Source organism: Monodelphis domestica, chromosome 4, assembly GCF_027887165.1.
Source record: "Monodelphis domestica isolate mMonDom1 chromosome 4, mMonDom1.pri, whole genome shotgun sequence".
Taxonomy (NCBI): Eukaryota; Metazoa; Chordata; class Mammalia; order Didelphimorphia; family Didelphidae; genus Monodelphis; species Monodelphis domestica.
This window is the reverse complement of record NC_077230.1, coordinates 418,799,666-418,825,126: the sequence shown is the minus strand read 5'-3', so window position 1 is coordinate 418,825,126 and position 25,461 is coordinate 418,799,666. Positions and strand designations below refer to the sequence as shown.

General features: G+C 59.7%; 4 protein-coding genes across 5 annotated transcripts in view; 3 read left to right on the top strand and 1 right to left on the bottom strand.

Annotated features, from left to right (window-relative positions):
• The window catches only part of AKT2 (AKT serine/threonine kinase 2), a 43,492-nt gene extending 37,207 nt beyond the window's left edge, over positions 1–6,285 (top strand). Inside the window, exons 10-15 of one of the 2 annotated variants that reach the window (XR_008911612.1) lie at positions 1,673–1,801; positions 1,956–2,170; positions 2,469–2,556; positions 3,014–3,116; positions 3,459–5,243; positions 5,287–6,285. Coding sequence is in view for 1 of the 2 variants with exons in the window: in XM_056796200.1 (XP_056652178.1) it covers positions 1,673–1,801; positions 1,956–2,170; positions 2,469–2,556; positions 3,014–3,116; positions 3,459–3,538 (615 nt within the window). In the remaining variant the exon portion in view is untranslated. Of the gene's footprint in view, positions 1–1,672; positions 1,802–1,955; positions 2,171–2,468; positions 2,557–3,013; positions 3,117–3,458 lie in introns of both variants that reach the window. The other variant, XM_056796200.1, reaches the window with a different exon arrangement.
• On the top strand, positions 3,577–11,494 carry CCNP (cyclin P). Its single transcript, XM_056826212.1, is given in 11 exon segments — positions 3,577–3,755; positions 7,800–7,983; positions 8,673–8,735; positions 9,238–9,330; positions 9,437–9,503; positions 9,558–9,703; positions 10,167–10,358; positions 10,454–10,825; positions 10,912–11,160; positions 11,259–11,310; positions 11,313–11,494. Coding segments are annotated over 11 exon segments (1,704 nt in total). The 3' UTR covers positions 11,420–11,494.
• Positions 11,495–11,867: 373 nt separating this feature from the next.
• TTC9B (tetratricopeptide repeat domain 9B) lies at positions 11,868–14,330 on the top strand. Its single transcript, XM_001371024.4, has 3 exons — positions 11,868–12,446; positions 13,143–13,325; positions 14,038–14,330. The coding sequence occupies exons 1-3, from the start codon at positions 12,065–12,067 to the stop codon at positions 14,151–14,153; spliced, it is 681 nt and encodes a 226-aa protein (XP_001371061.1). The 5' UTR covers positions 11,868–12,064; the 3' UTR covers positions 14,154–14,330.
• A 131-nt stretch (positions 14,331–14,461) lies between these two features.
• MAP3K10 (mitogen-activated protein kinase kinase kinase 10) overlaps positions 14,462–25,461 on the bottom strand; it is a 14,910-nt gene continuing 3,910 nt past the window's right edge. The window contains 9 exon segments of the mRNA XM_001370999.5: positions 14,462–14,938; positions 15,418–16,113; positions 16,227–16,339; positions 16,659–16,809; positions 16,952–17,077; positions 19,390–19,630; positions 19,725–19,900; positions 22,295–22,443; positions 23,829–24,009. Of these exon segments, the coding sequence (XP_001371036.3) occupies positions 14,595–14,938; positions 15,418–16,113; positions 16,227–16,339; positions 16,659–16,809; positions 16,952–17,077; positions 19,390–19,630; positions 19,725–19,900; positions 22,295–22,443; positions 23,829–24,009 (2,177 nt within the window). The 3' untranslated portion in view covers positions 14,462–14,594.

The following is a 25,461-nucleotide window of genomic DNA, read 5'->3' as shown; positions in this document are numbered from 1 at the left end:
CGGGCTCCCATGGGCCTCACTTCTACTGGCTGAATTGAGCCTAGAAATAGGAATGCCCACAAGCACATTACTAAGAAGCAGCGAAGGTCCTCTGATCTGGGCAATCAGGGACAGCTTCCTAGAAGGGGAGCGAGAGGAATTCCAGAGGGTAAAAGGGAAGCCTAAAGCTGGTGGTATCTTGGGTGGCCTCAGAAGAGGCACTGGAGGGGCAGCTGGGAGGCTCAGTGGATGCAGAATCAGGCCTACGGATGGGAGGTCCTAGTCACTCCCCCCCCTCACCTGGCCCTCACCACTCTTCTGCCTTGGGAACCAATACTTGGTATCGATTCTAAGAAGGAAGGGGAGGGTTTAAAAACAATGTCACTGGCTCCCAGCCCGGGCCTTGCTCAGGGCCTCAGAGAGCATTGTAGGAGCTGGAGACAACTTTGGTGATGCAGGATGCTTGTCTCATGTCTAAAGGGATGGATGGCGGGGGAGCCACCCCAGTGTGGAGGGTGGTGGGTGCTATCTCCTCAAGCAGAGGCTGGATGAGCACTTGCCCCGGTCCCCGTGGTTGTAAACATGAGAAGGAAAGCCTGGCCACAGGACTTACTGTAGGGGAGGGAAGGCTGGTCCAGGTCAGCCAGAGGGTTAGTGTGCAGGAAGCCTGAGGCACCAGTCCTAGGAAGCTTGGAATGCCCACAGAAGAGTTTGAATTTGACCCAGTTGGCCATAGGGAGCCATTGATGATTTCTAAGTTGAAGAGTGACCTGACCATCCCAGCTCTGCTGGAGAACCCAAGGCAAGGTATTTAAGCTCTCTGGGTTTAAGTTCCTTCACCGGCAAACCAGGGGGTTGGACTACGCCCCCGTGACCCTGGGACGAGGTCTCTGTGGCGGGGAGATGAGTGTGGCCAGCAACCGGAAGAGTAGAATGGGTGGGCCTGCTTAGCTCTCTGCGGAGATGTGGTCTCATCCCCCTTAGACCGGGCACCCAAGGCAGGCTTTTTGTTAGCTTGGTGCTAGACCGACCGACCGTGTCTCGGAGGCACAGAATGTCACAGCTGTAAAGGATTGTTGGAAAAGGTCAAACCTGCCATGTCTTAGATGAGGGCTGGAGAGAGCGGCCCAGCCAGAGACCCCCAGGACCAGCTGCTCATCCCTCCCAGTCCCTCCTCTCCTGCAGCCTCCCCCAGCCAGAGGCACTGGAGAGAGCGCTAGCCTTGGCGGCAGAATCCTGCCCTCGACAGTCACTAGCTGGGTAACTCTGGGCCAACCTCCCGGCGTCCCTCTGGCCCATTTGAGCCATCTTTAGAGGGGGGACAAGGACAGCGCCTCTCCGTGGGGCTGCTGGGACCCAGTGGCATCAGACCGAAGGGATCTGCAGACCTGACAACATGAGATGAAAGTTGGCTTGATGGTGACAGCGACTCCTTACCCAGCTTCTGCCCACCCAGGACCTGGAGAGGTCTGGCTCAAGGACTGAGCACAGGGTGAGGGAGGGAGAGGACACACAGCCCTGGACCTGGCCTGGGCCTCCGTCTTCGCATGGGCCGGTGCCAGGGTCGGACTCTGCGGGGTCTACAGCTCGTTCTGGTTCTGAATCCTGTGATGCTGAGGAGGTGGCGTCTCCAGGCAGGGGCAGCTGCTCAGGGCCATTTCTAGGGCATGCTCACGCCCCGTCTTCCTTGCAGCTGGAGAACCTCATGCTGGATAAAGACGGGCACATCAAGATCACTGACTTTGGCCTCTGCAAGGAGGGCATCTCTGACGGGGCCACCATGAAGACCTTCTGTGGCACCCCAGAGTACCTGGCCCCTGAGGTATCTCGGGATCCAGGGTGGGTCAGGAGGGGCCCCGGTGATAGGGCGGGCAGGGGGTAGATTTTCAGATTCGTTTTGGCCTGCAGGTCAGGGGCTCCCTTGTGTTAGGGGCCCCTGGAGCCTGAAGTAGCTGCTTCTCCACCGTCCCCCCCAGGTGCTGGAGGACAACGACTATGGGCGGGCAGTGGACTGGTGGGGGCTGGGCGTAGTCATGTACGAGATGACGTGCGGCCGGCTGCCCTTCTACAACCAGGACCACGAACGCCTCTTCGAGCTGATTCTCATGGAGGAGATCCGTTTCCCTCGCACGTTGAGCCCTGAGGCCAAATCTCTACTGGCTGGGCTCCTGAAAAAGGACCCCAAGCAGCGGTGAGGCCTGGGGACTGCCTTTAAGGGCGGTGGGCTCCCCTCTCGTCTGAGGTTTCCAAGGAGAGGTTTGCGGGGTGTGTTAGGGGAAGGATTCCTTTCTGAGCATGGATAGGACATGAGGCCCAGGTGGTTGGACATTCTGTGTGGCTGAGGGTGAGCTGAGGACCGCCTGAGGGGGAGAGTGGAAGGCACAGGTGTCAAACCCGAGCCCTGGGCAGCTAGAAGGAGGGGCGCACAGGCAGTGAGGAACAGCCGTGGGACAGGAATCCCCTGGCATTGGCTCTGTCTGTCGTTGCAGGCTGGGTGGAGGGCCCAGGGACGCCAAGGAAGTCATGGAGCACCGCTTCTTCTCGGCCATCAATTGGCAGGATGTCTTACAGAAGAAGGTAAGAGCTGTGTCCCTCTGTCCTGGGCCCCCCTAAACACAGGGTCTAAAGAGGCCTTGAGGGACTCCTGCTCCATCCTGGCCCTTGGCAGGAGGCAGAGCTCGTCTGTGGAGGACCTCATTCCCTTCCCAACATGTCCTGGGAGGACACCTTTGCCTCCCATTTCCCATAGAGTTCGGTCTTTGATGCCCTCTCTCCTCCTGACTCTTAGGAGGTTTGGGGCAAACTCCTTCTGCTCTCTGGGATTCTGTGCCTGATGTCCAAAGGCCCAACTAACTTGACTGTCCCAGAATTGACTCTGGTTCTCCGATTCCCTGAGGAACCACGGGGGAGGAATCCTTGGGGACAGGGTGGAGGTGGAGGCCTCCCCCCGTGGGGACAAACAGGCCACCCTTTCTGTGGCCCAGGTCCCAGGCCCAAGTGGCATTGGGTGACCCTTCTCTCCCACTCTCCCCAGCTCCCACCCCCATTTAAGCCCCAGGTCACGTCGGAGATTGACACACGGTACTTTGATGATGAATTCACGGCACAGTCCATCACCATCACCCCCCCAGACCGATGTGAGTAAAGCCCTTTCCTGCCAGCAGCCGAACCAGCAGGGTTCCATGGCCACTGCCCTGGGCTCCGTAGCTGACCCGAGCCCCACCTCCCTTTAGATCCTTGAGGGTTGGGGTAGCCTTGGTTAGCGCCACTGCCCCTCGCGCCTTTTCTCCTCCAGGAAGTCTCTCCTTTATTGGCTGCAGCAAACTCCCAGTGTTTCCTGGGAAGCAGGCCCCTGGCATTGAGTTTACAGTCTTTGCGGGGCTGGGGCCCGAGCCAGCCAGGGGTTGGCGTAGCAGGGGCGCAGCTGGCCCACAGTCTTCCCTTCTCGCCCTCAGAAGGCTCCTCTTGCCTTTTTGCAGATGACAGCATGGGATCTCTTGAGCCTGACCAGCGCACCCACTTCCCCCAGTTCTCCTACTCAGCCAGCATCCGGGAGTGACTTGACCATTTCAACGGATCCCAGGCAGGATGGACAGGATGGCTGCTGAGGCCACAGGCACCTCCTTTCTGGGTTACTCTGCCTGTGGCCCCATCCCCACCCTCACCCACATGCTTTTTTTCTCCTCCCTGACCTTGCCTCTGAAGGATCTGATCCTTCCTTCATCTCTCCTGCCTGATGGTCACTTGCCAGCCCTGACTGGCCCTGGTGGGCTCAGGTAGGGAGAGGGCAGAGGTGCAGGGAGACCTTTTAACCCAGCCCCAAGCCCCCACCTGCTCCCAAGGTACTTAGAACTCAATGAAAGCCAGCTCCCTGTTGGCCTTGTGACCTGGACATCCCTAAGGGGAGAGAGGAAGCCCTCCTAATCCCTGCCTGACCAGGAGGCTCCTGGGTTCCCAGATCTCCTGGGCCTGAGCCGTTTCCTCCAGGGTCAGGTGGTAGATGTGGCCAACCTTGTCTCTGACTGGGCACGAAGGATGTCTTTGCCAGTCCTCGGAAGGAACCTGGGATCCCTTTTCCCTCTACTGGCTTAGGGCGAGCTGTGGTGCTTTATCCCTGGACTGAATCAGCCATCAGCCCCTCTCCCTTGGCTCCAGATCCCCAGCAGTGCCCTGGCTCTGCCCTCAGACCTTGTGCTCGAGTCAGGAGAATGCCCAGCAGTGGCCCCTCTTGCCAGCGATGGGCAGGCAGCTACTAAAGCAATAATGTCTTTGTACCCGAGCAGCCTTAAAGCCAGATGCCCCTAGAGTTGGGGTGCCTGCTCATGCCCTGCCACTCTCTCTGTAGTGGCCCAGGATGGGGCCCCCAGCTAAGGCCATCTCTGAGCAGCTCCTCCAGGCTGCCTCCCTTTTTGCCTTCTGGCATTTCAGAAACTCCCTGGGGTAGCATAAGGGCAGGATTGTAGGGGCTTCCCTTCGCCACCCCAGTCCCCAGTGTCTTCCTCACTGGAAGAGATTGGCTGAGAGTAAGGGGAAGAGCCTTCTGCCCCTCTCCTCTCCACAGAGCCAGTGGGGTGGTCATCAGGGGGCCCAGGCTGCCCGGAAGGAGAGCAGACCACTTTCTCTCTAAGGAGACACAGGGTAGGAGAGCAAGCCCTAGCTTGGGCAGGCCTGGCTCTATGTGCTGAAAGCTGTACCCCCGGAGCAGTAGCCCCCCTGTTGGGGATGGAGAGCACACCTGGGGCAGGAGCCAGAGGTTTGGGGACCTGCCTTACCGAGGGCACAGGGAAGCAGGGGAGACAGCTCTGGCTCCCTGGCCCTTTCCCCTCTCCCGGACACAGCCTCCTGGCCACCTTGGCTTGTGGCCACCCCACTGGGAACTCGGGACCCTCTCTGTCCCAGTGCCTTATCTGGTTAACGTGATGGCCTCTTCCTCCCTGGAGTGAAAGGGGAAGCCCAGGGAACGTCGGGGATCGGAGGCACGGGGGACCTTGGCTTCTGTTTGATGAAGGCTCTGCTAGAGTCTTGCCACACCTCTCCCCTCCTCTTTCAATATCTTCATCTCCCTCCTGGGGCTTGTACGTGGCCCCGCCAAGTTCTGATCCTCAGTTCATTGCCCCATCCCTATTCCTCAGCCTCCCCTGAAGCTGCTGGCTGGGCCAGAGCTTCAGATGATCGGGGTGCCCCAGGGCAGGCTTCCTGGGTCAGCCCCCTCCGCCCCCAGCAGAGGCTTTAGGGCACAGCTATGCCAGGAGCCCAGGGCCCAGGTGGCTGCACCCAAGTCCAGCTTTGAGGGCTGGAAGGGCCAAGTCAGGGCCTTGGAAAGGAGGGCGGGTGGGCAGGCCACACCAGAGCCATTGGGAAGTGGAGCTCCTGCTTTGGGCCAGGCCAGGCACGTGCTCCACCCCCCACCCCCACTCCCCAGTCCCCAGGGACTGGCAGGGGGTTCCAGCTGTTACAGATTCCTTAACACAACAGTGTTCAGGCTCCCGGCTCCTTGGGGCTTTCAGAAAGGAGTCACGGGGCTGTTAGGTCAAAGTTCTCGGTCCAGGCCATCTGCCTGAGGTGACCCCATTTCCCTTTCTACATCTCGTGAGGCCTGTTGCCCATGGGGTACCAGAAGAGCCTTAAGATGGGGGGAGGGCCCAGAGAGCCTGCCACGGGCCCCCACGGCTGGGCTCTGCCGAAACCCAAGCACTTAGCCCCGAAGTCCTGAGGGTTTGGGTACTGCACCTCCCCCCTGCCCTGCCCCGGATGTCTCCTGTCCAGTCTGTGGGGTGGGAAGAGGACCTGCAGGCCTCAGGGGGATGTTGGAGTCTCCCCTGACCCGTCTGCCGCCATCCTTGCTCATTTCTGGATTGGAAGCAGGGAGGACCAAGTGGTGGCTCCTCACAGCAGATGCAGGATCTGGGCTTGGGTCCCCTTTGTGTGTGTGCGTGTGCGCGTCTGTGTGCGTGTGTGTGTCTGCATATACATACATATATATGTATATATGTTAGGGATGCGAAGGGCTCCTGCCCCCCCAGGGACACCCCCACCCCCCACCCTGGAGGCTGCTGCAGCTCACAGGAAACAGTGCAATGGGACACGAGGGTCCCTCCTGGCTTCCTCCTTTGGGGGTGGGGGGTGGGAGGTTTTCAGTTTGGGGGTTATTTTTTTCCTCATGATGCAAGGGAGGGGGCTGGGGGAAGCCAGGGATGGCAAAGGGGTCGTGTGGGGATGGTTTTGTGTGTGTGTGTTTCTGTAAATCATCTTAGCTATTCTTTCTCGACTTTGTACGGTACTGACCATTAAAACATTTCAGACAAATTGAGCTTGGTTTGGTCTCTGCCCACGAGGGGCCCCCAGCCAGCCGGCCCTCCTCGAACCCCCGGGACACAGGTTGGGACTCCGTAGCCTGAGCCTGGCGCTTCGGGGCAGCGGCAGCCAGACTGGCTGAGGAGAAGAGACTTGGGGGGCCTCGAGGGGCGACTCGGGGCTGGCCCTGGGAGGGAATAATGCAAGGCCGCTCGCTCCAGGATCTGTGCCGGGAAGGCGTGACGTCAGACACACAAGTGCGGATGGTTCTGGTCTGCGGCTCCCGAGGTCAGCCGGCGCAGCACGGAGAGGGTCCTGCGGGGGAGGTGATGCTGCAGTTGTGTCTGAACCCTCCCCAAAAGCAAAGCCCATGCCAGGCCCAGGAGATGGCAAGGAGGGCCCCAGGCCCAGGAAGGCCAGTTTGGCTGGGGGTGAAGTGTGGGGCCAGGAAGTGGCTGACACGGGAGGCCAAGCCAGAGGATTTCAGAGAAGTCGAGCATACATCTCAACAGTTCTGGAGACCCCCCATTTGAACTCGGATCTTCCTAACTCCAGGCCCAGCATACCCTCCACTGCCCCATCAGCTGGTAAAGTGATTTTGCTCCAGGGTGGCCAGCTAGAACTGGTCAGAGCCCAGATTTGGAGCTCTTGTCTTCTGACTCCAAGCCCCCACTCCAACAGCACCTGCCTAGACAAATGAGATCAGTCCTGTGGGCTTTCTTGAGCTCAGCATCGGCATCATTGTTGAATCACATTGTTTGCCATCCACTCAGACCCCTGGATCTTCTTCAGATGAATTGCTGTCTAACCAGCGCCTCCCCCAACCCATACCTAGGAAGTCGATGTTTTGAGCCCAAGTAGGGCTTTGACATTTCTCTGCTGGATGTCGCCCTATTTGATTTTGGCCCACATTCTAGCCTGTCCAGATCTCTTGGCCTCTTATCAGCGTGTTAGCTTTCCTCCTGAGAGAACTGAACACTTTGCACCCCTTTGCTTAGTACCCCAAGATCAGTGTTGGACTGTTTCTAGTGAACTGGGTCTCCCTGTCCTGAGGCTTCTCTGTAGGAGGACGCCCCCCCCAGCTCCCTCCCCAAAGGTGCTGGCCTTTGTCCCCAGGGCTGTGAGCACCCCCTGCCCCCCCCCCCCCCCCCCCCCCGCTCTTCCCCTTCCCGACACACTAGGACTCCAGGAGTGGAGCCTGGGGGCAGCAGGGGGTGCCACAGAGAGAGAGCTGGGCCTGAAGCCAGGAAGACCCAACTGCCTGAGGTCAAATGTGGCCTGGGACACTAGCTGCGTGACCCTGGACAGGTCATTTCACCCCATTGGCCTCAGTTTCCTCATCTGAGAAATAAGTTGGAGGAGGATATGGCAGAGTCCTCCGGCCTCTTTGCCAAGAAAACCCCAAGTGGGATCCTGAAGGATGGAAGATGACTGAATGAGGTGGTGACCTTGGACAAGTCCCCCCTTAGAGGAGTTGCTTCAGGGGCCTCCCTTGCAGAAATGAGGTTCTGGGGGGCCCTTTCCAGATCCAAAGGCCACCAGGCTGCAGCTGTGCTGGGTGTGGAGGCTGGTGGCGGGGGAAGGCTCGCCAGTCTGGACGCTGACCCTAGCAAAGCACACTTGGCCGCTCGGCCTGTTTCCTCTACGGCTCACCTAGAAAACCTCCAAAATGCTACAATGCAGTCAGGCCTGATTCTTTTCGAGCTGTCTGTGAGGTGGCTTTTCCTGGCAGGGACACTGGAGGGCTCTGCCATTTCTTTCTCTGGTGGGTGGGCCCACTAGTTCCTTTTGTCAGGCTATAGGAGTGACTTGCCCAAGATGACACAGCCAGGAAGTAACCGAGGCTGGGTTTGAACATGGGTCTCCTTGACTCCAGGCTCCATGCTCTTGACCACTGAACCACTTGTTTCTGAAAATAACAGCGCCCCCTTCTTGGGAGGGGAGAAAGAAGCCTTAAGGCTGGGATGGGGGAAGAGATGAAGACCCAGCCGTGAACACTAACGGTTAGCCTCCTAAAAAACACTCCTTAACCAGCACTTATTAAGCTCCTGCTGTGTGCCAAGCCCTGTGCTGAGGAGACAGAAAAAAATGGACTGGTCTGTCCTGGAGTAGCCCTCGAGCCTCGAGGAAGGGAGACTTGTGCATGTGGAAGGGATAAAAACGAGGCAGGGAGGGCATCAGCCGCCGATAAAGGAATGGAGGAAGGCTTATGGGGATTGGCATGAGGAGAGCCACTGAAATAGTCAATGGGAGAGCTAAAGCCATCCACCGGGAGTGGAGAGAATGGGCACACGCTTCTCTGCATTTGCCCCGCGAGCGCCGGCTCTGAGCAGAGGGGCTCTGCCTTGACCGACATCTACTAGTTTCGCCCCAACCCTATGGAAACCTCCTTATTACAGATGAGGAATCTGAGGCCCAAAGCGATCGCAGTGACGTCGGAGGGCAGAAAGCACGGGTCAGAAGTGAGTGGGGGGAGCCCTTCACACTCTCCTCTACGTCTTTCCACCCGGTGGAAGGCCATGGAATCTGGCTAGGGGGCAGCGGAGAGACAGTTCAAATCCAGTCAAGTCATTTATTCTGTCTGTCTCAGTTTCTTCAACTACCCAGAAATGGGAGGATAAAGTGAAATCCTATTTTCTAGCTAAACAAAAACTCTGGCTAGCTCTTCTTATCCAGAGGTCTGGCCATTAGAAGAAAACGAACGAGCCCGGCATCCACTTTAGTTACACTGGAAGCAAGTAGCAAAGACTCCGCCGGAAAACCAGCTGGCCTGGCGCGACCAATCAGCACAGCGTTCTAGAGAGGAGCCAATCACGGCCAAGCCTTCCTTACGGATTACGTGAGTCCTCCCGCGGTGACCAATCAGAGTCGTTGCTGTAGACGGCCAATTGGGGCGGGGCGGATTGCACTGGGACCAATGGCCTAAATTGCCGGGAATTTTGAAGGGGGCGAGCTAAAACGTAGAAAGAGACCCGTCCCCGCACCCAGTACCAGCTCCAGGCCAGAGCCCCTCCCCATTCCCCCCTGCGCTGCGTCTCAGAGTCTGGGAAAATGTCGGTGAGCCCCGCTCCCGGGGAGCAACTGCGCCGTTCCTTTCCTTTCCATCCGGGGACCACTTCCCTTCTCAGGATGCGCTGACCTTGGAGCTTCCCTTTCCTTTCAGAGTCCCGTCAAATCAACGCCCCTAGACAAGCCTGTAGCCGCTGCCCTCTCGGGGCCAGCGCCTGCCGGTAGGAGCCCGAGGCCGACAGCTCGAGGACGGGCTGGCCCGTCTTCGGAGTGAGCCGCGTCCCCATCTTGTCCTTCCTCCGTAGGCCTTTCCGAGAGGCCAGAGCAGCCCTGGCCGACCCCGGGGCTGGCCGGGGCACTGGCCGCGCTGGGGCTGGATGGGGAGCGAGAGTATACGAGAGATCTCTTCCTCAGAGTCATGGTGAGGCGGGGGAGGAGGGAGGGGGGCGGGGAGCTGAGTGGGCTCGATGCTTGCCCCGATTGGCTACAACCTTCTGGTCCGCGGGGGGAGGGGAGGTGGGGCCGCACGCCTCAGCGGCTGCGCTGATTGGCCGGGGTTCAGCACCTTCATTGGTGTCCCTGGGCTAGGTGAAAACAGGCTCCCCAGCTCTGGTTCGATTCCAGCAGGCGGGCTGGAAGCTTCCAATTCGATGGAGTTGGGGTCAGCCCACTTACTGGCGCCTCCCAAAGTAACTCGGTGTTTGGGCCAAAGCCACACGGAAGTATTTTTAGCCAATTAGCATTTATTATGCGTCTACTGTGTACTAAGCCCTGACAATAGAAAGAGACGAAAGCCAGACTCTCTTCCAAGGAGCTCAAACCACCTCCGGATGGTAAAATAAGCATCCTAGCCAGCTCTTCTTATCCAGAGGCCTGGCCATTAGGAGAAACCGAGCCAGGCTGGCCTTCACTTCGTTTCTGCCTTTCTGCGGTTTGCCCAAGTGCTTCGGCCTCGAGGCAAACTCTCCCCACAGCCCCCACCCCAGGCAGGTCAGGAGCTCCCCAAGGTGGACTTGCCTGTGGAGGTGATTGCGGAGATGCGTGTCCTCGTGGTGGACTGTCTGGTGCAGGTGCACGTAGGTAGCAGGGGGTGGGGGGGAAGTCTGAGTGGATCTGCCCCCGAGGCCCACCTTAGGGCTCGCCCCTCCTTCCCCTCCCCAGGAATACTTAGGCCTGGACTGGGACGATCTATCTGGCCCTGCACCTGCTGGACTCATACTTGCACGTGGCACCCGTGGGGCTGTGCTGCCTGCAGCTGCTAGGGGTCACCTGCCTCTTCATGGCGTGCAAGGTGGAGGAGAGTAGCTGCCCCCGGGTGGGCGGGGCGCAGACAAGGATGGCCACCACCCTGCCCCACCACTCCATCTCTCCAACCCTGGCACAGCCAGCTCTCCTGTGCCTCCTGGGCGCAGGCTACTTCTCACCTGTCGTGTTGCTCTGCGCTGAGAGGCGCCTTCCAAGCCTCCTGAACTTCCAGCTCTACTACCTGGGTCCCCTGCTCTGCCTGGGCCTGCTGGTCGCCTCGACCGGGAGCCAGCCCAGGGTAAGCAGGGAGCTCGGGGCGTGGCGGGGCGTGGCGGCCTGGGCAGCTGCCCCCCCCCCTCCCCCCCAGTCCTAGCCCTCTCTCAGGTTGCGCTCTTGGCCACCTATTTCTTGGAGCTCTCTGTCCTGGAGGCTGCGAGCTGGGAGCCGCATCGGTCTGCCGCAGCCTTAGCCCTGGCCCAGTGTGTGCTGCTGCACGAAGTCAGAGAGACCCGTGCACTGGCCCTTTACAGGTACTGCTCCTTTGCCATGTTCTTAGAGATCTTTAGAGATATGTTGAGATGGGAGAGCGCTTGGAGATCCTTCCTGGGCAGAAGGGGAAAGGGCCAGGACAGGGCACTAGCCTAGCCATCCAGGGCCTCAGGGAAGCACACACACCGCAGTCCACTCATCCACATCTCTCCTTTCCCTAAACCTTGCATTCTTGCATCAAGGCGGAGCTGGACCCCATCAAACTCTGTATGGCCCTGGCAGCTCTTCGGGGTCCTCCCCAAGCCGGGCTGCTGTCTTTCTCAAGTATGCAGGCCCCCAGAGACAGTGTGTCAGCCTTACCGCTGCCCACCTGATCTCCAGGTCCTGCACCCCGCCTCCCTGAACTGGGGGGAGCCCGGCAAAAAGGAAAGGAGTCTTGTAAAAAAAAAAAGTATGTCTGTTTTCACTTCTAATAAAGGTGATGTTTGTGTTTTAATTGTGGCCTTTATTCTTATTCTGATACCCCCCTGCTCTCTGGCCCCTTCATAATTCTCCTCTTGACCTTAGTTCCTTCTGGGAAGAAACAAATCGAAACGTGGATCTAAAGGGGGCGAGGGGAGTGGAGCCGGCTGTCCCTGGGGCCTTGTCTGCCTCCCTCCTAGAAGTCCAGAGAGAAAGAGATCCCTGTTTCAAGGATTCCTGGGGCCTTGGAACAGATCCAAAGGACAAATTGGGGCCTGGGTGAACCGAGAGCATCCCAAGAAAATCTGCTGCTCCTTTCCCCTCCTCTAATATCATCCAAGTACCAAAACAGTAGCTGGAATTGCCAGTTTGGGGTGGGGGCTCGGGGAAGGGGAGCAGGGAAGCGAGGAAATCGGGATTTGGCTCTTAATTTGGAGTGGTGCATTTGAGGTAGAGGGAGGCGTTGAGAAAAGATTCCCCAGCCCCGCAGGAGTGGCCGGAGCCGGTGACGGCGGCGGCGTCTAGGGTGGGGACGGGCTCCCCATGGTTGGTGATGCGGCGGCTGTAGTGCCTCGAGTTTCCCACAATGCAGTGCGGTGCGCTGTCCCCGGTGCTGATGCTGAGCGCAGCCCCTGAGCCACCGCCTCGTCCGCCGCCCTCCCGCTCTCCACCAGGCCCGGGCCCCCGCTATGGCCCGGGTCCGGAGGCCTCGGGAGGTCCAGGAGGGGGTGCCCTGGAAAGCAGTCTGCGGGCTGCCGTGGCATTCAAGGCCGAGGGCCAGCGCTGTTACCGGGAGAAGAAGTTCCGCGAGGCGATTGGCAAGTATCACCGGGCGCTGCTGCAGCTGAAAGCGGCGCAGGGCGCCCGCCAGCCCGACCCGGGGCCCAGCCCCGCGCCCCCGCGCCTCAGTGAGGAGCAGAGGCGCCTCATGGAGAGCACGGAGGTGGAGTGCTATGACAGCCTCACTGGTACGGCCGGGGCCCCGGGGCAAGGGGCACCGGGACTCCGGGCGGAGGGAGGGAAGGTAGGGAAAGGCAGGGGCCAAGGAAGTCTGAACGGGGCATGCAGAAGCCACCCAACGGGAGGAAGCCTTCTGGACTCCCCCAGCTAGCGCCCCCCCCCCCGACTGCTCTCATCCCTGCTCGCTTCCCCTGGGTCATCCCCGCCCGGTCCAGCGTGGCGGGCAGACTGCCAGGAGGCTTCACCGGGAGGGAAACCATCGCCACACACACCTCGAGAGACCCGGCTAAGACCGTGCGGTCTGGGCGGGCCAGCTGGACCTGCCTCTCCAGCTCCCTCTAGTGGGAGCGCGCTTTGGTTCGAGCCCCACAGGGCAGTGATTGGCTCCCTCAAGGCCAGAGCCCTCGGCCCCTCGGACTCCCCCAGAGGCTGCTGATTGTCTCTGACGTCATCCAGCCTCGTCTGCCCTGTCCGCGGTGGCTCCCGTTAGCAACTGCCTGAGTTCATTTCCGAAAGATCCTCCAGCTCCCTCTCCCCGCTCAGTCCCCTTCATTGTCAGCTTCCCTCTCGTAGTCTCTAGCGCTCTCCAAACGGGAGGCCCCAACTCCGTATTCCGACGGGCCGATGCATGAACTGGACGGGCGGGGGGAGGGGCTGGACTCGAGGCTAGGGCCCGAGGGCCACTCTGACCGTCCCCCGCCCAGCGTGTCTGCTGCAGTCCGAGCTGGTGAACTATGAGAGGGTGCGGGAGTACTGTTTCAAGGTTCTGGAGAAGCAGCAGGACAACTTCAAGGCCACTTACCGGGCGGGCATCGCCTTCTACCATCTGGGCGACTACAGCCGTGCCCTGCGTTACCTGCAGGAGGCCCGGAGCCGGGAACCCACAGGTGAGAGCAGGCAAGGAAGGGCTGGGATGGGGAGAGGGTGGAATCTGAAAGACTAAGGTTCGAATCCCACCTCCAACACTCGCCAGCGGTGTGTCCCTGGTCTGGTCACTAACCTCTGAGCCTCAGTTGCCTCAGTGGTCAAAAAAAAGGTCGATATTTGCCCAGTCAGGATTGTCGTGAGTTGGTTAAGCTCAAAGGAGGTCATACAGTGAGGAAGAGGCTTCTGCAAACCTTAACACTCTGTATGCCGGCTTGCAAGAATGAGGAGGGGAGGGGGAGGGGGGAAGAGGAAGAAGGGGCAGACACCTACCTCCCCCTCGGCAGCCTCTCCCCACCCAACAGGGACTCAGATAGGAAGGGGAGGGCACCGTCTCCGAAGGCAGAGACCCCCCCCCCCCCCCGCCCGCCATGACGAGGAAAACTCACACGCACCCAGACAGATGTTCTCTGAGCGCCCTGAGACACGAACAGACGCGCCCACACATAGAGAGGGAGGTAGAGAAAGGGGAGCTCTCACCCGCACCCAGACACCCTCCCACATAGTCTCAGGCAGCCGCAGATCCCAGCTAAATACAGACGCACCGAGACGGTCACGTGGGGAGGTTCCGCCCCCCCCCCCGGATCTTCCCGCAAAGCGTGGACCACGGCGCACGTGCCTCGGCACCGAGACGCTGCCCCGCCCCCACCGACTCTGAGCCCTTCCCGTACGCAGACACCAACGTCCTTCGCTACATCCAGCTGACCCAGCTGAGGATGAGCCGCTGCAGCCGAGAGCGAGAAGGTGGCAGCAGCGGGGGGCCCGGCCGAGCTCGGGACGTGATTGGCTGATCCGCCAAGGCCCGTGTCACGTGCTTGGGTGGGTGGGAGGCTCGGGACCCCGGCCGGGGAAGGGCGGGGAAAGGTCGGAGCTGGCCGCCGAGGCCAAATCTCGCTTTTGCCCCGCCTCCTGGCTGCCCCTCCCCCCCGCGGGGGCCTCCAGACAATAAAGTGAGCATAAACTGCGAACCCAAAGCCCAGGTGGTGCCCTTATTGTCCCGGCGGCGGGGGGCGGGGCCTGCCACGTTCATCCTCCCCCTCCGGGCCGACCCTCATTTCGTGGGGGTCGGGCCGGAAAGCCCTAGCAGCAGACACCAGGCTACAAGACAAGGCATTTATATTAGCCCGACTTTCCCGTCCCCCCACCCCTCCCCAATAAATACAGGGCAGCAGTCCCTGGCGGGGCCTCTCTCTGCCCCATGGGGGCACCGCCCGCAGGCCAGGCCTGTACATTCAGTGGGAGACATCCGCTTCGGGGTCGGAGAAGGTGGGCGCCACCCCACACAGGGGCACCGTGCTGTCCTGGCTCTGCCCTTCCGTGTCCAAGTCAAGCAGGCTGGGCTGGGGCCCCGGGGTGCCTGGTGTCCCAGGGGCCGGAGGGGATGAGCAGCCCAAGGTCCTGTTGAGGGAGACCAGTTTCCAAGGGTCCAGCCGAGGCCGGCTGGCGGCTGGCCTTGGCCGAGGGGCAAAGGTCAGGGTGGTGGGCCTGCCGGGGGGCTCTGGAGGAGGCCTTCGGCGAGGAGGAAACAACGTCTGGGGGTCAGGCAGGCGGGGGAAGTCCAGGGGGTCCCTGGGGCCTGAAAAGGAGGAAATAAATGGGTCAGGGAGGGGGTGGGGCGGCCAGCAGCCCCTGTCCACCTGCCCTCTCTGGGCCTGGCGTCCAAGGCCCAATGGCACCCTCCCTCTGGGCATCAGCGATGGGCCCTGCCCTCCCCAGCAGCACTCTGGTCCTGGGCCCAGACAATCCCATCTTGTTATTGCAAAGGCAGGCTCAGACAATGGACAGTGCAGGGATAAGAAGGGAGGTTCTGTGTCCCCCAAGGCCCTGTCCCGGAGCCGAGCTGGGGCCCCCACTGGCCTAGGGGCTGCCCACCCACCGAGGCCCGCAGAGGCTCTGAGCCGGCTCCGTCCCAGCAACATCCCCGGGAAAGGGGGAAAGGGCTCCCCTCCAGCACCCAGCGGGCCGGGGTCGGGGACCCCAGCGTTGCCTCTTGGTCCTCAGCTTCCTGGCTTTATCAAGTCAGACTCTCACCCGCCCCCCAGCCCCTGCCCTCACCCTCTGCTCCTGGTCGCTGGTGGTTCTGGACCAGCTGTCTGAGGGCCCCGTCCGACGGGGTGCGGCGGTGCCCTCGGCTCACGGCCCGGGCAGCTGTGACGTGGGTGGGGGTCAGCGACTGGCGAGGGTCCTTCTTGAAGCTCTCCACCTCCAGGTCCACCAGGGGGTTAATGGCGGGTGTGCTTGGCGGAGAGCTTCCCAGGGCCACGGCCGGGGTGCCTTCGTCACTGTCTGATCGGATCAGGGATCGAGTGGAGTTGCAGTCAGAGAGGGAGGACAGGGAGAGGAGGGTGGCCGAGGGCACCAGGCCGGGGGCAGGGGGCAGGGCTGCCTCTTCCCCCGTCCCTGCCCCATGGAGACGGGCCCTCCGCCCAGGCGGGCTGGGCCCCCGGGGGAAGCGGGCAGGCCGGGGGAAGAGTCCGTCCCTCCACCATCTCGGCTCGTCCTCTCCGTCGGCCGCTTGGGCCTCTGCCACGTCGCTGCCCAAGGCCACGGCCCCCAGGACGCTGGCGCATCTCAGCAGCGCCAGCTCGCTTCGCTTCCGAGGGGCCCCGGCCCGGCCCGGGGGAGCCGCTGCGGGGGGAGGAGTCTCCCAAGGGCTTGTGGGGGCCTCATCGGGCAGAGGTAAGGTGAGGTAGGACGGGGGGGTATAAGGGGAGGGGGGCACGCTGGTCCCATCAGCTTCGGCAAACTCTTCTGGGAGGGGGAGAGCAGGGATAACAGAAGTCAGTTGGAGGCCCCCCTTCCTGCTTTCCTGGGATCCCCCCGACCCACACCAAGCCTCCTCCCTGCCGCTGCCCGGTGCTCACCCATCTCTGTGAGGCTGGAGAAGCCAGGGGCCATGGGCATGTGCTTGGGAGACTTGCCCAGGTTAGGGGCACTGGACGACCACTGCTTGCACCCCTCTCCCAGGGCCTTCAGCCTGCAGGGGCAGAGATGCCAAAGCTGCGGAAGCCCTTCCCCAGCCCTCCCACCCAGGGCGGCAGCTGCGCGCTCTTCCGGCTCTGCCCGGACCAGTCACTGCTACAGTCTCTCCAGGCATCGGTGGCCTGTGAGTCTATGGTGTGGGGAGCTCGAGGTTGGGGCCTGCTGGGAAACGCTGTGCTGCACCCACGTTGCGAGGCCTCGTGCCAGGGAGCCCCTCCGTGCATTGGAAGGGCCCCATGCCAGGCCTCCGTGATCCCCCCAGCCCTAAGCCCCTGGCGGGTCGTCTCCCTCTGCACCCCCCCACGCAGCCTTACCGCTCTTCTCCGCCAACCCGCTCTTTCTGCAGGGTTGAGCTGGGACCCCATGTCCTGCCCTTCTTCTTCCCAGTGACCAGTTCTTCCTTCTTCAGGGCCCCGCTGCGGCCCCACGTCCCGCCGCTGCCACTGGGGCTCTCTATGGGTGTCACTGGGCCAGTGAATCCCACCCCCCAAACCCCGAGAGAAAAGTGAGCAGGGAGGAGCCCCCTCCCCCAACACCTCCCCCTCCGCTCTTCCCCTCCCCCACAGCTGAGACTTGGGCCCCTGGAGCCCAAAGGGATGGCACTCACAGCGGATGGCCCGCAGCCGAGGGATGATGCTGGGGCTGGCAGGGGGGCTGACTCCCTCAGGTCCCAGCCCTTTCCGCTTGTCCAGTGTTGTGGGGGAGGCTTGGACGGTGATCTTGTGCTCAAAGCCTGGAGCAGAAGAATTGACTTTACCACCATCTCCCTGCCCCAAAGTCCCAGACTCCAAAGGCTCAGATCAGAGAACCTCAGAGGAGTTCTCTAGTCCAGTCTCTCCCTCCAGGTGACTCCACACCACCACATCCTGGACGGACATTGTCACGGATCTCCAGTGAGGGTTGGAGAGACACCCCGTGAGGCCACCCTATGCTGGGCCACCATTGTGCTTAGGAAGTACTCTGACACAAGGGCCAGCTACTGGGCTCTTTGGATGGAGATCCAGGCCTAGAGATGGGAGGTTCTGGGTTCAAATGTGGCCTCAGACACTTCCTTGCTGTGTGAGCCTGGGCAAGGCACTGAACTCCCACTACCTAACCCTTAGTGCTCTCTGCTTCGGAACGGACACAGTCCTGATTCCAAGATGGAATGTAAGGGTTAAAAAAAAAAAGGAAGTCCTTAGAGTCTGCACAGCAAATAAGGACTGCCCTAAAGCATCCACCCTATCCAGCTTCGCTCGGAATGTTTCCACTGAGCTATAAAGTCTGTCATTTCTAGAATGATGACAGCATGCATCGGAATACCTGTGACCGCTTCATGACAGTCATTGTTCTCATCAGCCAGCCTTTCCACCCGACTCTCCCGTTCTGCCTTCCTGGAAAAGCAGGACTGGCCTCTCTTCTCGAGGTCATTCAGTCATTCCAGTTGGGCCGGATTCTTGGGACCCCATTTGGGTTTTTTTTTAGCAAAGATATTGGAATCGTTTGCCATTTCCTTCTCCAGCACATTTTTATGGATGAGGAAGGGAGGCAAACAGGGCTAAGAAGACTTGCCTGGGGTCACACAGCTAGCAAAAGTCTGAGACCAGATTTGAATCCATGAAGATGAGTCTTCCTGACTCCAGTTCCAGCACTCTGGGCCCTATGGGGCCACCTTGCTGCCCCTTTGAGAGGACGACTGTTCAAATGACCGATTGCCCAAAGACGCCCATCGTGCTTCCCCCTTTGCCCTCTCTTTCCCAGGTGAAACCTGGACTGCCTACGAAGAGGGAGTGAAGGTCTCCTGGCCTTCCCATGTAACTCCTGGGATGGGGAAGTCCCTGGAAACCAAAGATCTCTTCAGGAGGGGAAGTGGGAGTTGGGCAGAAGCCTGGGAAGCAGGCCAAGGAAGTCAGGAGAGGCTCATACAATGAGCAAGACCTGGGAGTGCGTTCTAGCTGAGCCCAGGGCTCCTTGGGTGAGCTTGAGAGGATCTCCAGCTCTTCAGGGCCATCTCCCTGTCTGTATGATGAGGGGCTGGACACAAAGGTCTCTGACATTCCATGTTCTAAGGGCCCCAGAACTAGACCAAGAGGAAACTGGAAATACCCAAAAGCAACAAAATAAAATAGAACAGAACACAAGTGATAACGCATGTAGAACCCAGTGGAATTGCTTGTTGGCTGGGGGTGGGGGGAGGGGAGGGAGAAAATGAATCGTGGAAACATGGAAAATATTTTTAAAATAAAAAATTTAAAAATATATAATGGAACATAAAGAATGTGAACAGGTGGTTTCCTAAGATAATATACAGCCCGCAGGGATCCTTACGTTGCTTTAGTGGCTTCAGTTTGATACTGCAGAACTAATGGCCTTTCCAATCCCAACCTTCTATGCTCTACACACTCCCCAGTTCTACCTGCTCTAAGATCTCTCCCAGCCCTGGCATTTCCTGCTCTAAGGTTCCTCCCAGTCCTGCCATTCCCTGTTCTAAGAGCTCTCCCAGCCCTGGCACTCCCTGCTCTCAGGCCCCTCCAGGCTCTGGCACTCCCTGCTCTCAGGCCCTTCTAGGCTCTGGCACTCCCTGCTCTCAGGCCCTTCTAGGCTCTGGCACTCCCTGCTCTCAGGCCCTTCCAGGCTCTGGCACTCCCTGCTCTCAGGCCCTTCTAGGCTCTGGCACTCCCTGCTCTCAGGCCCTTCCAGGCTCTGGCACTCCCTGCTCTCAGGCCCTTCTAGGCTCTGGCACTCCCTGCTCTCAGGCCCTTCTAGGCTCTGGCACTCCCTGCTCTCAGGCCCTTCTAGGCTCTGGCACTCCCTGCTCTCAGGCCCTTCCAGGCTCTGGCACTCCCTGCTCTCAGGCCCTTCTAAGCTCTGGCACTCCCTGCTCTCAGGCCCTTCTAGGCTCTGGCACTCCCTGCTCTCAGGCCCTTCTAGGCTCTGGCACTCCCTGCTCTCAGGCCCTTCCAGGCTCTGGCACTCCCTGCTCTCAGGCCCTTCTAAGCTCTGGCACTCCCTGCTCTCAGGCCCCTCCAGGCTCGCCAGTCTCTGGCTTCCAGGGGTATCAGCTACCTGAGGGCAGGCTGATGTTGTTGCTGTCCCTCAGTTTGAGGCGGCTCCGCCTGAAGTGGCCCCGCCGCTTCTTGACCCGAGGCCTCTCCTGGCTCAGCTGGTCCATGAGCAGGTGCAGCTCTCGGCCCACGATGTCCATCTCCCGCTCGGCCAGCTCCTGCTCCCGCCTCCGAAGCTGCTCCTCTTGCCACTTCTGCTCCTGGGCCGCTCTCAGGAGCTCTTCCTCCCGGCTCCGGAGCTCCTGGTGCATGTGGAGGGGGCAGGAGGCTCAGCGGCCTGGCTCCCCTCCCCCTCATACCCCTCCTCCCCTCCCCGCATGGTGCCCCAATCCCCACCTTCTCTTTGGTCCGAAGGTCATCAAACATGTGTTGAATCTCCTGTTTCCAGTCCTCCTGGAGCGAGTGGAAGGACTCGAGCGGCATCTGAAACAGGGCTGAGCGCTCGATGGCCTCCAGGCGACTCAGGATGCTGTCGAAATCTGGCCTCTGGTGGGGTTCTGGGTCCCAGCACTCTGTGTGGGAGCAGATGGCATGGCCCCGGGGGCATGAGCGAGCAGGCACCAATGGGAGCTGCCCAGAACTCACTGGGATTTAAAGAACCCACGATATGGCGGGAGTCGGGGGATGCGACCTCAAATAAGCCCCTTCTTTGATCCAGATCTTGGGCTCCAGCTCGGCTAAATGAGGCCATGAGGCCTGGGACTGGACAGCCCAAGAACCCTGCCAGCTCTTGGTCTAGGGCCCTATGAACTTCCTGGCCATGAGAGCCCCCTGGGAGGGGAGAGACAGCACCCACAGGGGGCAGGGAGTTCCCCATCACTCCCAGGCATCTCTGCGTAGTCTGAGGCTAGCCCCGCGTAGGATAACCTGGAACATCTCCAGGGTTCCCATCAGAGGGTCGCAGCCTCCAAACTCTAGGCTGCAGGCCTGAGGATGACACTGGCTGGCCAGCGTCGCCACCCTCAGCAGCGGCCTGGGGAGCAGTTGGGGTAGAATTGACCTTCCCGAGCAAAGTAAAAGGAGAACAAGAACTTCTCTGGGCATGGCTGCTGGGCTGACCTTCTCTCCTCCCGAGGTGCCTGGGTCTCGTGCCTAGAGAGCCTGTGTCATGATGGGCTACTCTGGGTATCGGCCACAACCTTCCCAGATTCCAATCTCACGATGGCGAAGGGGGACATTGTGAGCCAAGAACATTTGAGGTGGCCAAGAAGCCAATCCCGAGCAAAAAGTCCAAGAAGGAGACCAAGAAGAGAGAGGGAGGACCCGCCCAAGGCGCCTTAGTGGGTGACCTCCTCGCCTCCTTTCTTCAGAATCGAGTCTTCCTAAAGACAGCCCTGCGGGAAGGTCAAATCTGCACCAGAACATTTGTGTGGCATCCTCTTCCCGGCAGAATCTGGATGGAGGAGACGTTGGGGCCACAATCGATTCTCCCAAGAGCGATCCTTTCCCACCTGCCGCCTCTGCTGGAAGTCCTCCAGGGATGGGGAAGTCCGCTTGGGGATGGCTCACTGGCTGGAGGAAGGTTTTTCCCCACATCGAGCTAGTGAAAACAGCCCTCTAAATGCTGCGATTAATAGGATTGTTTTAATCCCTCTGGATTGATTTACGGATGAATCAAGGAATCGAATCACGGAGAGGGGATGAGAGTGGGTGCTCCTCCTTGCTGTCGGGAAGAACCACCCCTGACCTCCCTCAGCAGTCCTTGGGCCTTGCTCCAAGCTGAGGCTCCATGGGGACTGGAGGGCCTTTCTAGGGTCCTTCAGATCTCCGGCTCCTGGTGTGAGCAGGACCTGGTCCGGGAGGCCCGAAGAGTTGATGAGAGGAGTTTGGCTCTTTAAAAACTATTGTTTAATGAGGCAGCTGTTTGTTTATATTTATGTTTATGTTTATGTTTAAAAGGCAGTTTAATGAGGGTGGCTCAGTGGATGGAGAGCCAGGTCTAAAGATGGGAGGTCCTGGGTTCAAATGTGGCCACAGCCACTTCCTAGCTCTGTGATCCTGGGCAAGTCACTTAACCCCCATTGCCTAACCCTGACCACTCTTCTGCCTTGGAAGTGATACATAGTATTGATTCTAAAGCAGAATGGAAGGGTTAAAAACCACCTACTATCATTATTAAAATGTATAATATTATCATAAAAATAGAATGATTACATAGTCATGTATAATATGATCACTTAAGAACTAAAGTATGACCAGCTTCACAAGTATAGAATGAGGGGGGCCTGGAAAGATCTGAGGATTCTAGTAGACCCCAAGCTCAGGCTGAGGCACAGTGTCCAGTGCTAATGGCTCGGTATAGAACAAGTGCCTATGATATGTTTGGTGATGGATTGATTCCATGGCACAATGGAGCCCCCCAAAAGAAGCAAATGGGCACTTGGTCTGCAGTGACTAGAAAGAAAACAGCCTCCTGCCCTGGTCAGACACCTGGAGGGCTGGTGGGGGTGTGGCAGGCTGAAGAGATCCAGGGGAGACGGCCAGGCTGGGGAAGGGTTTGCTCCATGAAGAAAGGGAGCTTCTTAGGCAGGGAGGAATCAGGGGCTGTGACAGCTGCCCCAAGTATTTGGAGGGCCGCCGCACAGTTTGGCCGGTGAAGAAGCAGGAACACGGAGGGGCAGGATGGAGAGAGAAAAAATGAAGCTCGAAGTCAGGGAAAACTTCCTGCAATGATAGACTTCCCCAAAGGGAAGCAGCAGACTGGCAAGGTAGTAAGGATCCCTGGAAGCATTCAAGCAGAAGCTGGATAAAGCCGGGGAGGCTGTCGTAGAGCCTGTTGGTTAGACTAGAGCCTGAAGGCTAGACTGAAAGGTGGAGGGAGGAAGCCAGAGCAGAGGAAAAGCCCGGAGGCTTGCGGCACGCGTCCCACCCACTCCCAGGGGGCTCCAGACAGGCGTCCCACTCACCCTCCAGAAGGCGAACAAAGGGCTCGGGGCAGGTCGATGGGATGGGCAGCATGAGCTTGTTCATGGCCACCCCGTAGGCCACGGCCAGTGCATCAATCTCCCGATAGGGCACTTCTCCCGTCAGGAGCTCCCAGAGCAGAACCCCAAAGCTAAGGACAAATGGGAAGTGAGGGGGGTGGTGGCTTGGCATAGCTCTTCCTGCCACGGCCAAAGCCCGAAGCAGACCCTTTCTGTCCTCTGCCCACCTCCGAATCTGGACTCTGGCCCTCCTCTCCCTCCCCTGCCTGCCTGTGGGGAAGTGGGATCGGGCTCCTGCTTGGCCCCGCTGCCCAGCGCAGTTCCCTGGAGGCAGATTTTGGCTGAAAGAAAGGGGAAACTTCCCAACACCAGGAACTGGTCTGATGAGGAGAGGGACTGCCATGGCAGGGGGTAAGCTCCCCATCACTGGGGCAGTTCAAGCATGATGATGAATCTTGTGCGTGATTCTTGAAGGGGCATTAGTGCTAAGGGGAGAGTTTGACTTAGATGTCTGGGCTCCCTTCTGGTTCTAAAATCTTTTGATTCTATACCTCACCCCACTCTCAAACACCCACACACTCTGGCCTCAGCTCCCTTATCTGCAAAAGGAAGGGTGATCTCAGGCGATCCCCAAATCCTCTGATCCAAGGCACATTCCTCATCTCTTTGCTGGCTCCAGCTCCTGTACTAACAAGGGCTGTGAATCCTAGCATTTGTGGGGGCTGCCTTCACCCCCACACTGGAGACTTGGAGCCAGATGATTTGCTTTCTGGGTCAGCCATCTAGTAGTCATGAGACCTTGGAAAAATCACTTCCCCTCTCCAGCTCTCAGGTCTCCTGTTACTCTGGTATTCTAGGCTCTAAGGCCCCTCCAGCCCTGACATTCCCTGTTCTAAGCTCCCTCCCAGGTCTGACATTCCCTGTTTTAAGTTCTCTACCAGGTCTGACATTCCCTGTTCTAAGTTCTCTCCCAGCTCTGACATCCTCTGTTCCAAGGGCCCTCCCAGCTCTGACATCCTCTGTTCCAAGGCTCCTCCCAGCTCTGACATCCCCTGTTCTAAGTTCCCTCCCAGCTCTGACATCCCCTGTTCTAAGTTCCCTCCCAGCTCTGACATCCCCTGTTCTAAATTCCCTCCCAGGTCTGATATTCCCTGTTCTAAGTTCCCTCCCAGCTCTGACATCCCCTGTTCTAAGCTCCCTCCCAGCTCTGACATCCCCTGTTCTACGTTCCCTCCCAGCTCTGACATCCCCTGTTCTAAGCTCCCTCCCGGCCCTGACCATCCTTTGACGGGACATTTTCATCTAGATGTGGGCAGTATCCAGAAATGCTGGATTAATGGCTGGCGTCTCCCCCACTGCGAGGGGCCCGGGCCTCCCTGGTGCCTTGAATCCGGCAGCGTCTGGTCCCCTCTCCCCACCCGCAGGCTGCCCTTGCCGGCGGCCCCCTGTGTCCTGTGGGCCCTTCGGAGCCCGAGCCCCTGCCCAGCCGCCCGCTCACCGCGGGCCCCGGCCGTACCTCCAGACGTCGCTGCTCTTGGAGAAGAGGGACAGGCGGATGACCTCGGGGGCCATCCAGGCGTACGTGCCGGCCGCGCTCATCTTGGTCGTCTTGTGCCACTCGCGGGCCAGGCCGAAGTCCGTGATCTTGAGGACGGTGTCTGACAGGTCCCCGTTCTCAAAGGCGTCCAAGATGAGGACTGGGGGGGGAAGAGACAGGGGAGGCCTGCAGACCGGACAGGCCGCCTGCTTCCTCCTTCCGGCGAGGGAGGACCAGCCGCCCGCCTGAGCCCAGCCCTGGACAGTCTGAGGCACCCCCTGTGGGGGCTCCTCCCCATCCCGGCTCCCCGAGGCTGTATTTTTCTTAGGGCTGCCCAAGACTCCTTGTCGGAGTGCTCTGAGGTCCGGCCCCAGCCAGCCCGGCTCCTCTCTCCACCTCTGCCCAGAGAGGGCCCCCTGGATCCTCCTGACCTCCGACCCCAGGCCTGCAGGGCCCTATTTCAGCTTCATTGCAGGCAGGGAAGTGGAGGCCGAAGGACTTGAAGGTCCCAGGCGGGCTCAGGGATGCTCCCGGAGCCCCTTCATTGGCTGCAAAGCCCCCCGCCGTGGCCTTCTGACTCCAGCCTCACACCGGCCTCACGAGGTGGTGTTGCCCCCAGTTTACAGATGGGAAACTGAGGCTCAGTGCAGTCGAGTGACTCAGCCAGGCCCACCCATCCCATAAAGAGCAGAGGTCTTCGTGACCCCAGACCCCGGGCTCTGGAGCTCTAAGCGCTGCAGGCCTCTCCCTCAAGCGGGAACAACCCACTGGCATACATTAAGCCCAGGGCCTGTGCTAGTCACTGGGGATGGAGACAAAAATAAACAATCCCCATCACCCTCCCCACGTGGGACGCAGCATTTGAGGCTTGAAGAAAGCCCAGGATGATTCTAAGGGAGAGGGAGAGCATTACAGGTGAGAGGGACAGCTTAGGCAAAGGTGTGGAGATGGGGGGGAGAGGGAGGGAGAGGGGGGAGAGGGAGGGAGAGAGAAGGGGGGGGAGAGAGAGGGAGAGAGAGAGAGAGAGAGAGAAAGAGACAGAGGGAGAAAGAGAGAGAGGGAGGGAGAGAGGGAGGGAGGGAGGGGGGGAGAGAGAGGGGGGAGAGACAGAGAGAGAGAGAGGAAGGAGAGGGAGAGGGGGGGAGAGAGAGAGAGAGAGAGAGGGAGAAAGAGAAAGACAGAGAGAGAGACAGGGAGGGAGGGAGAGAGAGGGAGAAGGAGGAGGGGGGAGAGGGAGGGAGACAGAGAGAGAGAGAGGGAGAGAGAGGGAGAGACAGAGACAGAGACGGAGAGAGAAAAAGAGAGAGAAAGAGAGACAGAGAAAGAGAGAGGGGAGGGAGGGAAAGAGGGAGGAGGAGGGGGAGAGGGAGGGAGACAGAGAGAGTGGGAGAGAGGGAAGAAGAGGGGGAATAGGGGGAGAGGGAGGGAGAGACAGAGAGAGACAGAGAGGAAAAAAGAGAGGGAGGGGGAGGGGAAGAGAGAGTGAGGGAGAGGGGGGAGAGGGAGACAGAGAGAGAGGGAGGGGGAGAGGAGAGAGGGAGGGAGACACAGAGAGACAGAGACAGACAGAGGAGGGAGAAAGAGAGGCAAGAGAAGGGAGGGAGAAGGAGGG

Excerpts from the sequence above, each read along its gene's own strand:
- TTC9B (XM_001371024.4), top strand. The coding sequence starts at position 12,065 with ATGCAGTGCGGTGCGCTGTCCCCGGTGCTGATGCTGAGCGCAGCCCCT. Across the intron at positions 12,447-13,142 it reads GTGCTATGACAGCCTCACTG|CGTGTCTGCTGCAGTCCGAG; the intron begins GTACGGCCGGGG and ends TCCCCCGCCCAG. Across the intron at positions 13,326-14,037 it reads CCGGAGCCGGGAACCCACAG|ACACCAACGTCCTTCGCTAC; the intron begins GTGAGAGCAGGC and ends TCCCGTACGCAG.